This window comes from Oryzias melastigma, linkage group LG23 (genome assembly GCF_002922805.2).
Source record: "Oryzias melastigma strain HK-1 linkage group LG23, ASM292280v2, whole genome shotgun sequence".
In the NCBI taxonomy this organism is placed as follows: domain Eukaryota; kingdom Metazoa; phylum Chordata; class Actinopteri; order Beloniformes; family Adrianichthyidae; genus Oryzias; species Oryzias melastigma.
The window spans coordinates 1,672,388-1,685,037 of record NC_050534.1 but is presented as its reverse complement, the minus strand read 5'-3'; the positions used below and the strand labels follow the sequence as shown (position 1 = coordinate 1,685,037).

Below are 12,650 nucleotides of genomic sequence, written 5' to 3'. Positions count from 1 at the left end.
ACAGGTGAACTTTATGTTCACCATAAATACAGCAAACAGAACTTCCCTTGATCTTGGTGTTTAGTCATTAATTTTCTCAGCTTCAGTTCTCAGAAGGTTCCTTCATCAGCACTGATGGACTGTCTCTTTCAAACATCACAAAGGACTGAACAGACTCAGACCTCACTGAAACACTATTTGAGGGAAACGTGGTTTCCTGATCCCAGACTCCTCCTCTGGTCTTCCAGGCTCCTCATGGAGTTGATCATCTGTCGGCGGTAATGAGTCAGGCCTCTCCGCTGGACGAGACGCTGGACAGGGAGGTGCTGCTGCTGCTGCAGGGACCCGACCCCGAGCACATGGCTCTAGAGTTCAGGAACCTCCTCAACAAACTGGTAACACTCCGATGAGTTCAACCGTGAAGTTTTGAGCTTAGAATACGGATGTTTGGAAGGACTGACGTCTGACAACAGAACAACAGATCTGACACACGTCCGGTGTTTGCTCTGGACTGTTGGTACCTGATACTAGTGGATGTACTTATGGTTAGAAGCAGCTCAGTGGCAAATGTCAAAGTGGTCTAAATCTGGTGAATCTTCCTCCAGACTTTTCCTTTCTCAGCTCTGTTCTGATACATGAAAGACTTGCTGTCATAGAATTTCAGACTGACACAAACTGGAGTTTTTAATTTCTCCAGCATGATTAGATTTTGATTGGTACTTCTGTGAATTAAAATGGACGCCCTCCATATGTCACCACCAAATCAGAGTCTCTGATTGGTCAATGTTCCACTGGTATACCTGTCTACTAGCATTCAATGACTGCGCATTTTGCAGAGCCTGAAAACAGACCTGTGTGAGGGTTTTGAACATGCAAGCCTGGAAAGCAAATTTCTATGCATTTACAGAGACTTTTCATTGGCAGTGACCACATGAACCAGCATTCCTGAGGGTGGCGCGGAGCTGTCCTTAAACACAGAACTTTTATCAAACTTCTCACTGGTCAGTTTGTGAGTTAACAAAGTCTAACAATCACAGGGTGTGTCTAAACTCAACAATTATGTACTTCCAGAAAGCCACACACAATCACATTTTAGCAGTTCCCCTTCTGTAATCTTCACAAAGAAAATAAATCTAAAACATTCCAAAAATTAAACCACTAAATAGGAAATCTTCTCCCGTCATGGTTCTTTTGAGATGTTGGAGGACTTCAGCTCCATCCTCACTCAGAGCTCTTGTTAGCAATCTGGATCTTTCTGCTCTCAAGAGACTCTTTAGGTTGTTTTTTTTGTTTTATTTAACTTATCAACAACTATATGAACTTGTGCACAAAATGAACAACAAATGTAAAAAGTCTTTTTATATTTTTAATAAGTGTCAATTATGTTAAAAACTTGTATTTTCCTCACTGGTAAAATGTACAAAATAAATTATAAAAACAAGAAACAACTATTTACTATTCCACTTTTAAAGTGAAACAACACAAAACACAACAACAACAACGCAAAATACTAATCTCATCTTTGTGAATCTGATCTGGATTATTCAGTCAGTGATAATCTGATCTGTTCTGGAGAAAGTTGTTCTCACGTTTGCACAGGTTGGTTGTGGTTCTGTTAGAAATTCTGTTCTTGGAGATTCTAAATTCTGTCTTCCTATTATCACTAACAGTGAGGGTTGCAGATTTCTGTTCTTTTCCCAGAGTCACTCATTTTTTAAGTTTTGATGTTGATGTTTGTCATTGCTGCAGCTGCCCGGCTCTGTCTCCCCTCATGTGTGCAAACGATAACGAGCTTTGCACACGAGTGTGCACGCTTTGCTCACAGCTCTGCACTCTGATGATCTCTGCTCATATGGTATTGATGTGCGACTTGAAGGGAAAAAAATAGAGTTCATCAGACATTCACCTATGAGTTGTTGGCAGGACTGCTGGTGTGGAAGTAACCCCACATTGATATCCCAGCATTCATTTGTTTACACTCTCTCCTGTTAGCTTATATCTCCTCACAACCATCACAGTTTGAATGAAGAAATACTCACAAAACATACAAAAACATGTTAAAAACACCATTTTAATTGGAGTGGCTCTGTAAGTATTCGGGTCATCTGTTTGCAGTTTTGAAGAATTGGTTGTTTGTAAAATATCTGAATAAGAACAGGATGAAAGGGATCCACCGATCAGCACCGCGTCCATCTCCATCACCACCTGTGGGTTGTGACTGACGGGATCTGGCCAACGGGAGGCTTCCTTCATGGGGGTGGGGTGGTCTTGTTCAGAAGGTCCGCCGTCTCATTACCATCATTCTGAGCTTCTTGAGGAGCCAGCTATGGTCTTCTGAACCAGAATACAGGGCAGATGTTCGTGTTTACCTTTGATGGGGTATTTCTTTATTAAACCCAGCTTGTAGTTGAGCCTGAAGGATAAAGCTGGCAGTCAGAGGGAGCTCAGGAACTCTGCAGGAAAACCGTCTTTTTGAATGAAAGACTTGCTAACAAAGTGTCATCTTCTGGGCTCAGCAGGTTCTGGAGTTCTGACATGTTGTTCTGGGCTTTGATTGAAGCAGAACTTCTCTCTTTGATGGAACTGTGTGGGTGCATGCGTTTCTTTCATGTCCTCGTTTAGTAACATCACGTCTTTTGCTTCAAAAAAGTGTTTTGCTGTAGTGGGAGGGGCTTAAGAGCACTTCAAACAACTTCTTTGTTTAGGATTTTAATGAAACGTCCTGACCAGAACAAACGTTACCATCCCAAGAGGATCAGCACTTTTGTGTTCTAGGAAGTTGGAAATAGCTTTAAAAATGTTCTTCACTTTCAGTTTACCAATTCAACAAATGCTTTACCCAATTCATTTAATTATTATGTTCACTTACACAAATTCCAAACTGTTATCAAGGTCAACATCTGAATTGGTCACAGACACTGAAGATGTATTTAACATCTCATTAAGCTGAAAGGTGAGCAGAAAACGTTCAGCTCTTCAGTCGTCCTGCTGCAGACTTCCCTTCAGCTTGATGGAAATGAGGTTACATTCCCTTAATCCTTAATCTCACTGTGTTTTTATCAGTACCAGCAGTATTAAATGCATTCAAGTTTTATTTCTCTTGTCTTTTTTTGTTTTTAATTCATCACTTGTGCTTTTAAGACATCATAAATAAATTGAGAAAACATTATTTTCTTAACTCCAATAATGTCAATTTGCAAAGCATTTGTGGCCAAAACTAAGTAAATATAAATGTCGATGAAAAACCTGTCCAAGATGAAGAGAAAGTAGTTATTTAGTATCTTTATGTTAGTCTGGCATCTTTGTTTTGCTGGATTTTGAGTAAAAAGTTACAGAATCTTTTTTGTTGTTCAACCCTTTAACAGTTGGTTTGGATGCTCAAATGATTTGTTTGGATGTTGAGACAAATCAAACATGAAACAAACATGTGGGATTTGTCTGAGCTTTTATGTTTGTGACTTTGGCTGTATTGATGGATTTATTTGTAAGAACTGACTTTGTTTTTCTCCAGAAAAAGGATTTGGAAGAAGAAAGCTGCTCTGTTGTTTCCACTGTTCGGGGCTTTCTGGGCAGCGACGTGGAGCCTCGTCTTCAGGTCAGAGATGCTTTAAGGTTTCATCAGGATCAACTTTTTAGATTCTTCATACTAAACTGAATGTATTAATGAAGTCCCCTTACACTCATGGGCCACTTTATTAAGCACACCTGTGCAACTACTGCAGTTCTGAGATCAGAATGGAGAAGAAAGGTGATTGAAGTAACTTTGAAGGTGGCATGTTTTTTGGTCTCAGACAGGCTGCTCTGAGGATTTGATGATCTACTGGGATTTTCACCCGCAACTATCTCTAAGGTTTACAGAGAATGGTCAGAAAAATAAAAAATATCCAGAGAGCAGCAGTTCTGTGAGCAGAAATGTCTTGTTGATGTCAGAGATCAGAGTAGAATGTCCAGACTGGTTCCAGCTGATAGAAAGACAATAGTAACCCAAAGAACCACTGGTTACAACCGAGGTCTACATCAATGAACACACAACAACCTTGATGGTGATGAATTACAGCAGCAGAAGAACACACCAGGTATCACTGTTGTCAGCTACAGGAAACTGAGGATACAATTCACACAGAATCCCCAAAACTGGACAATAGAAGATGGAAAAACGTTGTCTGGTCTGATGAGTCTCTATTTCTGCTGCTACATTCAGATGGTAACATCAACAACATGGGCACATGGATCCATTCTGCCTTAGATTAATGGTTCAGGCTGGTGGTGGTGTCATGGTGAGGGGGATATTCTCTTGACACACTTTGGACACCTCAGTACCAACTGGTCATGGTTCCAACCCCACAGTCTACCTGAGTATTGTTCTGACCATGTCCATCCCTTTATGACCACAGAGTACCATCTTCTGATGCTACTTCCAGCAGGATAAGACTCCATGTCATAAACTGGAATCATCTCAGACTGGTTTCTAGAACAATGAGTTCACTGGACTCTAATGACCTCCACAGTCACCAGAACCCAATAGAACCTTTGGGATGTGGAGGAACAGGAGATTGGCATCATGGATGTTCATCCGACAAATCTGCAGCAACTTTGATGCTGTCATGTTAACATGGACCAAAGTCTGAGGAATGTTTTGAGAACCTTGATGAATCGATGCCACCAAGCATTATGGTGGTTCTAGAACAGGGGTGTCCAAATCTAGTCCTCGAGGGCCGGCCTCCTGCTGGTCTTCCAGAAACTCTGCCTTATCTGCTGCTGATTACCTGGATCAGGTGTGTTTGGCCAACAAGGAGCTTCAGTGGCAGGTTGGTTGAAACCATGTAGGACACCGGCCCTCGAGGACTGACACCCCTATTTTAGAGGCTAAAGGGGGTCCAGCCAGTACTAGGAAGGTGGACCTGATGAAGTGGCCGGTGAGAGCGTGATACCAGTTTTAAAAGGAAAAACTAAGTCTGACACCAGAACAAAGTGACACAGATCATGTTTTTGTACCTCTTTGTTGTTTTTTTCTGAAACTCTGAAGGTTCATTGGATGTTTTTTTTTCTTCTAACATGAATCATAGATTTATATAAAGTGACCCCCCCCCTCTCCACATGTTGCATTCTTCCTCGCTCTATCTGCTTTTTCTCTCCTTTCCACCCACAGTTTCTCCTCCAGAGAAACCACTTACATAACTAACTCTGATCTGTGCCGTTTACTCGGCACCGTCAACACGGCCCACTCCCCTCCTCCGTCACTTTCCCTTCACCCCCCCACCCCGGTAGCTGCTTTGCATTCATTAGTGCTAACATACAGGATTTAACGCATCAAATGAGACGGAATGCAGCCGCAGCGGGAGCTCGGCGGGATGGCGCTGAAAGGGTTTTTCTGTCGGCTTTTTGGAGCGGACCGTAGCCACAAGCGGGTGACCGACTGACCCTCAGCCTTTTCCCTCCCACAGACGGTTCGGGCCGAGCTGGACGCCCGCAGAGCGGACTGGGCTGACCGCCTGGACCAGCTGGCCCAGTACACAGACTCACTAGAGAAGGAGCTGATCAAAATGGCCAGCAACATGAGGAGGTCCCGCACAGAGATCCTCCACCTGTCAGTCAGGTGAGTAGATCAGACGAGACGAGGGTTTGCATATGCTTCCCTGTAAACAATCTGCATGCTGACGTTTGAATAAAGTTATCTCTTTTAGTGCTACAAAAAGTGTCCTTAAAAGACACTAAACACTGATGTGGTCCAGATTCTGCTGCTGACTGAACCCACACAGCAGATTCAGACCTCGCTCACCTCTGAAGGCTCGCTTCATTTAGCCCAAAGCCTTTTCTGGATTGTAGTCTGAGGCGTGTGTCACACACCTATAAAAGGAGCACACTGGTGCAGCGTCTGACCAGAGGAGCTGGGGGTTTCCTCGCACTCCGTTATCAGCTTCATCTTAAGTTTTCTGACCTACAGATTCTAAATGGTTTTCTGGATCATAGCTGGGTCTCCTTTTCTTGGAGTTTAAGACTTTAGTTCAACTCTAAAAGAGTCGATCAGTGCCAAGAATTCTAGGATCTGAGGGCTGAAGCTCAAAACCCAAATAACTGTCACCCTGGGAAACGGAATGGGACACTGCGTGGGCCTGCGGACGGGGTACAGTTAGCCCTCCTGTAATGGCCTTTAGGTTCACCGCATGACTTCTCTGGTTCAATCTTCTTTTGTTTTGTTCCACGGTCTGGTTTTTAAAGTGACGTTTGTCGTTGCAGGGTGCAGGAGCAGGAGAACCAGAAGCGGCAGCTGAGAGAGGATCTGGAGCTGCTGAAGGCCCCTCAGGATGCCAGAGAGGTTTCCTGCCAGACTCCAGAACCAGAAGAAGAGGTCTGACAGGAAGGAAATGGCTTTTTTTCATGTTTTCAACAAAAACCCTGCAGGAACTTACATATTTAGAGGAATAGAAATCTAAAAACTGTAAACTTTATTGGTGACGACAGCAGATCGTCAGTGGTGACGCAGAACTCAGATGGAGAAGCTGCAGAGAAATTCAAGTGTGAGTTGGCGGCTGAAATGTGTTCCCACATGCCTCTGTACACAGAAGCTGGATAGATGCAAACCTTCATGCATGTTTGCAATATGTGTGCTGGAAGCAGTCTGGTTATCAGAAAATTACATTTTTGGAGCAATAAATTGTCATTTTAAATACATAATTTTAGTTTTATGATGACAGTTATCTTAGGTAGTGTTCTTTGCACTGTAAGGTGCTCTTCAAAGCTTTAATTCTTTTCCATAAATGATAATGTTCCTTGTAATCCAGAGCTCTTTTCATTCATTTTTCATTTCATTTATTGATTTATAAAGCACCTTCCACCACCAGTCAAGGAGGCCCAAAGTGCTGTACACAAGGGAAAACAAAAACCGAGCACTGTGCAATAGTAAAACATAAAAAAGGATAAAAGACATAAAACCAAGTAAAACAATTTAAAAACAATGATAAAATCAATAAAACAATTTTAAAACAGAGATAAAACCACCATAAAATCGAATAAAAGGCTAGGCTAATGCTAAAAGGCTGTAGTGGAGGAACAATTCTTTTTTAAAACACTCCAAAAGCGTGATCTCTCTTATAGCTGGTGGCAACTGATTCCACAGTTTGGGAGCCAACACAGAAAAAGCACGGTCCCCCCTCTTAACATGTGGATGCAGCAGATTCATAAATGACCATTTTCAGTTCTTTAGAATCTTTAAACATTGTGGAACTCTGTGTTAATGTGGAACATTTGAAGGTTCTTAGTTTTGAAAAAATACTGTTGTCTTTAGGGGGTTTGTTTGATAACATTTAATACATCATCTAATGGTTGAGGACTTAAATTATGACTGTCATTTGCTTTGCATAGATAAATAATAGAAAAATATAATTTGCAGAATAATTTGGAACGAATTTCAGTGAATGTGGTTAAAAAAGTCATTGGATTTATCGTTGACTCTTTTGTCTCACTTAATGCACCTAATACTGTGGAAAATAGGATAATTAAAGCTTTGAAGAGCTTTCTAAACACGCATCGGGGTACACTCACATGCAGCTTCACATCAGACCATGTTGTGAGTTTGAATCTTGTTGTCCATCTGTGTTCCTTGAAGCCTGGGGAAGACTTGGATTGGGAGGAGGAGTTTGCTCTTCAAGACTTCCTAAAGAACGAGCTGGCAGAGAGGAACTGTGGAGCTCCGGAACGCAGGGAAGCTGCAGCAAGTTTACCTGACAGGTGTGACGAGGAGGAGACCTGGACGGTGGAGAGTGAAGCGAAGGAGGACGGAGGAGGGCGGGACATCTCAACTCCTCTATCTGCAGTCTTCCTGGCAACTCCCACTGCTCACCCCAGTGTGGCAGACGGTCGAGGTGAGTAAAAATAGAACACATACACAACCAAACAAATCAATCATTTCAATAACCTTTATTGATAAATCACTTAAGTGGCTCAATAGTGCTTTTTATATTCATGACTATTTACATTATAGATTCTCACTGAAGCTTCAAAACTATGAATGAACACATGTGGAGTTAAGACACTGAACCCCACAGTGCCTCTGGTGGAAGGTTGGTGTCAGTGTTCAGCAGTGAAGCCACCATCAGTGTGTGAATGTGTGTGACTGCAAAGCGCTTTGGGCCTTTAAGGAAGGTAGAAAAGCACTATATAAGTATACGCCATCTAGGGCTGTAACTAGTATCCGAGTGCTCGAACACTCACGATCTGCTCCCAAGAATTCTAATACCAATTTGCGATCTTTATAAATATATTAGTGTAGTAAAATACCATCAAAATATCATCTGGGAATGATGTATTTTTGCTCTGAAATGCAGATTAATGTAGGATTTTAAGTTTACAAACTAAACCAAAAGAGCCGCGGTACTGCTACCGGAAGTAAACACATCTTCGTGACGGTGAAGCTTCCGGTTTTCAAAGTAAAACTAGCGAGAGATTTTTTCCGTTCAAAAACTGAGACTGAAGTTCCACTCACAGACATAACTTCTGAAAAAATGAATTAGCTTTAACATCGGGGCTTTAGCTCCAGTGTTTACATTCTTTTGGTTATGACAACTCTTCAACATTTGACGTAATTAAGAAGCTCTATCTTATTCTGAAGAAACAGCCTCGCGCTGCTGAAAGGTGGATGTAATCAACGTGAATCAGATGATTCTGCTGCGGAAAAAAATGACTCTTTTCATTCGGGCTCTTCATCAATATGTGATGCTTAGAACGTCAAATATTGAAGAACTTTGAGGATAGAAAACTGTGGAGAACATTTTCAGGTTTTGCTGTTAAATGATCCAAAACAACAGTGATTTTTATCCTTTTTATGTTTATGTTACTGCTAAACATGATCAGAAGGTTATCAAAAAAAAAAAAAAATTAAAATGACAAAATGTCTTTTTATCTGAATCTTTGTGTTTTTTTAATCAGTTTTGTTGATTCTGATCTCCTGTTCTAAATAAAGGTATAAATGTTGATGATTTAATACAAATAATTTCAATTTTCATTCAGCCAGCAAATAGACATACACATAGCAATAAAAATATCAAAAATTAAAAATTGTGGTACGATATGTTAATCGTTGAGCTTAATTCATGAATTGAATTGGATCGCCACCTAAACAATGATCCACAGCCCTATTGCCATTTACCATGTACTTAACCTAGAGGTCTGCAACCTTTAATGCTAAAAGAACCGTTTAGGCCAGTTTCTTATTTAATAAAACCCAATGAGAGCCAAAAAGTCCCACTTCATCTTTTAGAAAAATACTTTTTTTGTGGCCATTAAAAGCCATTCATTTATAAAATATAGTTTTTAAGTTGTAAAGCTCACAAGACTTTTTTAATTTAAATGGATTGTCTGTAGTTTAAAAAATGTTTATCTTACTGATTAAAGAGAACTTCAGTTTGAAAAACTAAACATAAATGCAAAAAAAGTGGTTTACTTCAGTTGCTTGCTTTTATTTTCAAACCAAAGAGCCACGATGGAGGAATGAAAGAGACGCATGGGGCTCTGGAGCCTCAGGTTGCAGACTGCTGACCTAACCAAAAAAAGGTGAAATAGCTCAAATCCTGTTTGATATTCTAGTGCAGGGGTGTCTAACTCAGTCACACAAGGGGCCAAAATCCAAAACACACCTTAGGTCACGGACTGACCAGAATAAACAGCCGGATCTGGCCCCCGGGCCTTGACTTTGACACGTGTGCTTTAGTGTCTTCAAACCATCCCCCCTTTTGCTCTGATTCCTGCTTGGTACACTCTTAGCATGCTCTTGATGAGCTTCCAGACGTAGTTTCCTGAAATGGTTTTCCAACAGTCCTGAAGGAGTTCCCAGAGGTGTTCAGCACTTGTTGTCCTCTTTGCTTTCACTCTGCCGTCCAGATCCCCCCAAAACCTGCCAATGGGGTTCAGGCCCAGCTCACATGGAGGCCAGGTCATCTGCAGCAGCCCTCCATCACTCTCCTTCATGGTCAAATGGTCCTTACAGCCTTCAGTGAGACTCTATCATGTAACCAGTCAGGAAAATAAAGAAACTCATTGAATGAGGAGATGTGTCCAAACTTTTGTCATCATTTCTGTAAAATATTTGATGTTCATAGGATCAGCTTTTACCTTTATAGCAGCCAAAAAAGATACAATTGATTCATTTGTTACAAGTATTTAGTAAAAAAAACAAAAATTTTTGACAGTTTTTTAGTTGAACTGATCATAAAATTGCTATAATGACACCAGATTACCTAAAAAAGAGGATTATGGCTTGGTAGCCATTCATCTGTCTGGACGCCCTGTAAAGCAGCCGTGCAGCACTCGTGCTGCTGCCTTCTACGGTTCTTCTGGTTTGTGCAGGAACAGAAAATCCGTGTGAAAAATCCTCCTTTTAAGGACCGCTGTGGAGGTCTGAGCTCTGTAATCCTCATTCCTGTCTGCCTCAATGGATGGAAGCACAGAAAGAGAAAACAAACGTGGCTCATTAACGCCTGCCCCTCTTTTTAACCACCGTCCCTTAATATGGAAATAATGAAGCTCTGAGATCAAACCTTCTCTTCTGAATGACATGCTTGTATTTGTCGTTTCTTTGTGTGTGGTTAAAATCTCTTTACATTTACTGTTTCCAATCATTTTGGTTTCAGACGCACAGCCAGAGGAGAACCATCAACCTTTACAGGTAAGATTGATCCTTTTCCTCTTATGCTACCGAACATGTGACACCTGTGTTCAGTGTTCACCTGTGGCTACCCCGTACTAGCGCCCTGGGGCACCAAAAAGGGGGGGTAAACGTGGCTGATTCTAGGGGCCCAGTCTGAGGGGGGCCCACAAAGGCCCCTAATGCCAGTTTGCCTCTGTGTTAGGGGCTCTATATAAATGTTTTCATGGGGCCCAAAATCCCTAGCGACCCCCCTGCTTACGCCAGTACTCACAGCTGGAAGAGGTTTGGTGCTGAATGTTAAAGTGGTGTAGATCTGGTGAATCTCCAGACTTTTTCTTTCACAACTTTATTCCAATAAATGAAAGACTTGGTGTGACACAATTCCAGCCAGACACAAACCACAATTATTCATTTCTCCTTCAGTCTGTGAATTAAAAGGGACGCCATCCCTACGGCACTACCACATCGGAGTCATGACTGGTGGAAGATCGACTGGTTTAACTTTTGATGTGTATTCAGTGGTGGCAAAAGCGATTATAGAAACTTGTGTCGATACTTGTGTAGTGATGGGTCTTGAACAGTAAAGCACACAATGTGTGTTTCCACATGTCTCCAGTTTTCATTCGTTTTAAAGCCCGTCTCTGGTGTGCTGAGAACGTAGCTTGAGGAAGCATCATTTTTTAAGCTTTAAACAACCAAAATAAATCAACATAAAGCCAATTATCGGCATACACTGGAGTTTATGTAAATGTAAGTAGTTTTAGGTTTAATTTAAGCTTAAATGCAGCTTTTTTTGTCCAAGGATTCTTTACATTTCTGTCCAATAGAGGAGTTCTTCACCAGGAATACCCAGAAGATCTTTGAAACCAGAGAACTCTGCTCATTGACTGACTGACTGACTGACTGACTGACTGACTGACTGACTGACTGACTGACTGTTGCTTTAATACTGTTGAGCAAGCTCTCCTCTGCATCTAATTTTAGATATCCGTGCAGCTTTTCATACTGTGAAAGAGAGTTGACATAAGTTTCTATTTCAAACCCGCTGCTGATTTCCTCAACATGACTCTGCATCTGTCAGTTTTCCAAAGTGAAACTTCAGACTAAATTGCTTTGACCTTTGAACCTGATCGACAGAGATGTTCATATTTATGAAAATCAGTTTGAAACTACCAGCTTAAATGTCGTGTGTTAGATCTTTTCACACCTTTTTGTGTCACTTGTGTGGTTACACACCTACTGCAGGCAGGAGTTTGTCCTCCTGTTGCTGTTTTTGTAAAAATTTTATTTGCAAAAAATCTTCTTCATGCTGTAAGGTACAGCATTAAAGGGGGGCATACTATGACTTTCTTAAGCCTTTCAGAGTGCACTATATCCTTATTTATATGTTACCTTTGGAACAATAAAAAAAACAAATTATTTATCAAATATTAGTTATATTTTGAGTTTTTTGCTACCCAGAAGTAAATCAACTCAATTCCTGAAGCTCCACCTGCTGCTGCCAGCGGAAGTCTTTATTTCTCCCACGACAATAAACATTTTTTTCAAAGTTGGATGCACATACCATATATCTGCCTTTAGTAACCCCAGCCATCACTACACTGCTTCACAACACAAACACACTCAGTCTGCAGGACTGTGACCACCGGCGGGGAGGGAGTCTGAGCTCAGCTTAATCTTTAGTTGGGATGCAACAGATCTCAAGCCACAGTTAGGCACACATGTACCATACAACACCCCCAACTCCACCCAGCCTGGGCTACAGTTGTCACATACAGTAATGGAAGAAACTTCTGACATGCAATGTTCAAGTCAATAAGCATTACAGTATATATTAAATGTTATTCAACAAACCTCCTAAAAATAACAGTATTTCTTCATCTAAAATAGAATCCTTCAAAGTTACTGTTCCACACTATCGTGGAGTTCCACATCTGACAGAGTCCTAAGGACTGAATTTCTGCATTAGGAGGTCATGTTTACTGAATTCTAAAGCTATTCCAATCAGAAAACATTTTATTAATAATTA

General features: G+C 41.2%; 1 protein-coding gene across 7 annotated transcripts in view; it reads left to right on the top strand.

Moving 5' to 3' along the window:
• Window positions 1-12,650, top strand: part of lrmp (lymphoid-restricted membrane protein) — a 57,921-nt gene that overhangs the window by 16,684 nt on the left and 28,587 nt on the right. For all 7 annotated transcript variants that reach the window (XM_024294671.2, XM_024294672.1, XM_024294675.1 and 4 more), the window contains exons 15-20: window positions 228-374; window positions 3,491-3,574; window positions 5,424-5,575; window positions 6,217-6,328; window positions 7,586-7,841; window positions 10,605-10,639. In XM_024294671.2, the coding sequence (XP_024150439.1) occupies window positions 228-374; window positions 3,491-3,574; window positions 5,424-5,575; window positions 6,217-6,328; window positions 7,586-7,841; window positions 10,605-10,639 (786 nt within the window). The remainder of the gene's footprint in view (window positions 1-227; window positions 375-3,490; window positions 3,575-5,423; window positions 5,576-6,216; window positions 6,329-7,585; window positions 7,842-10,604; window positions 10,640-12,650) is intronic.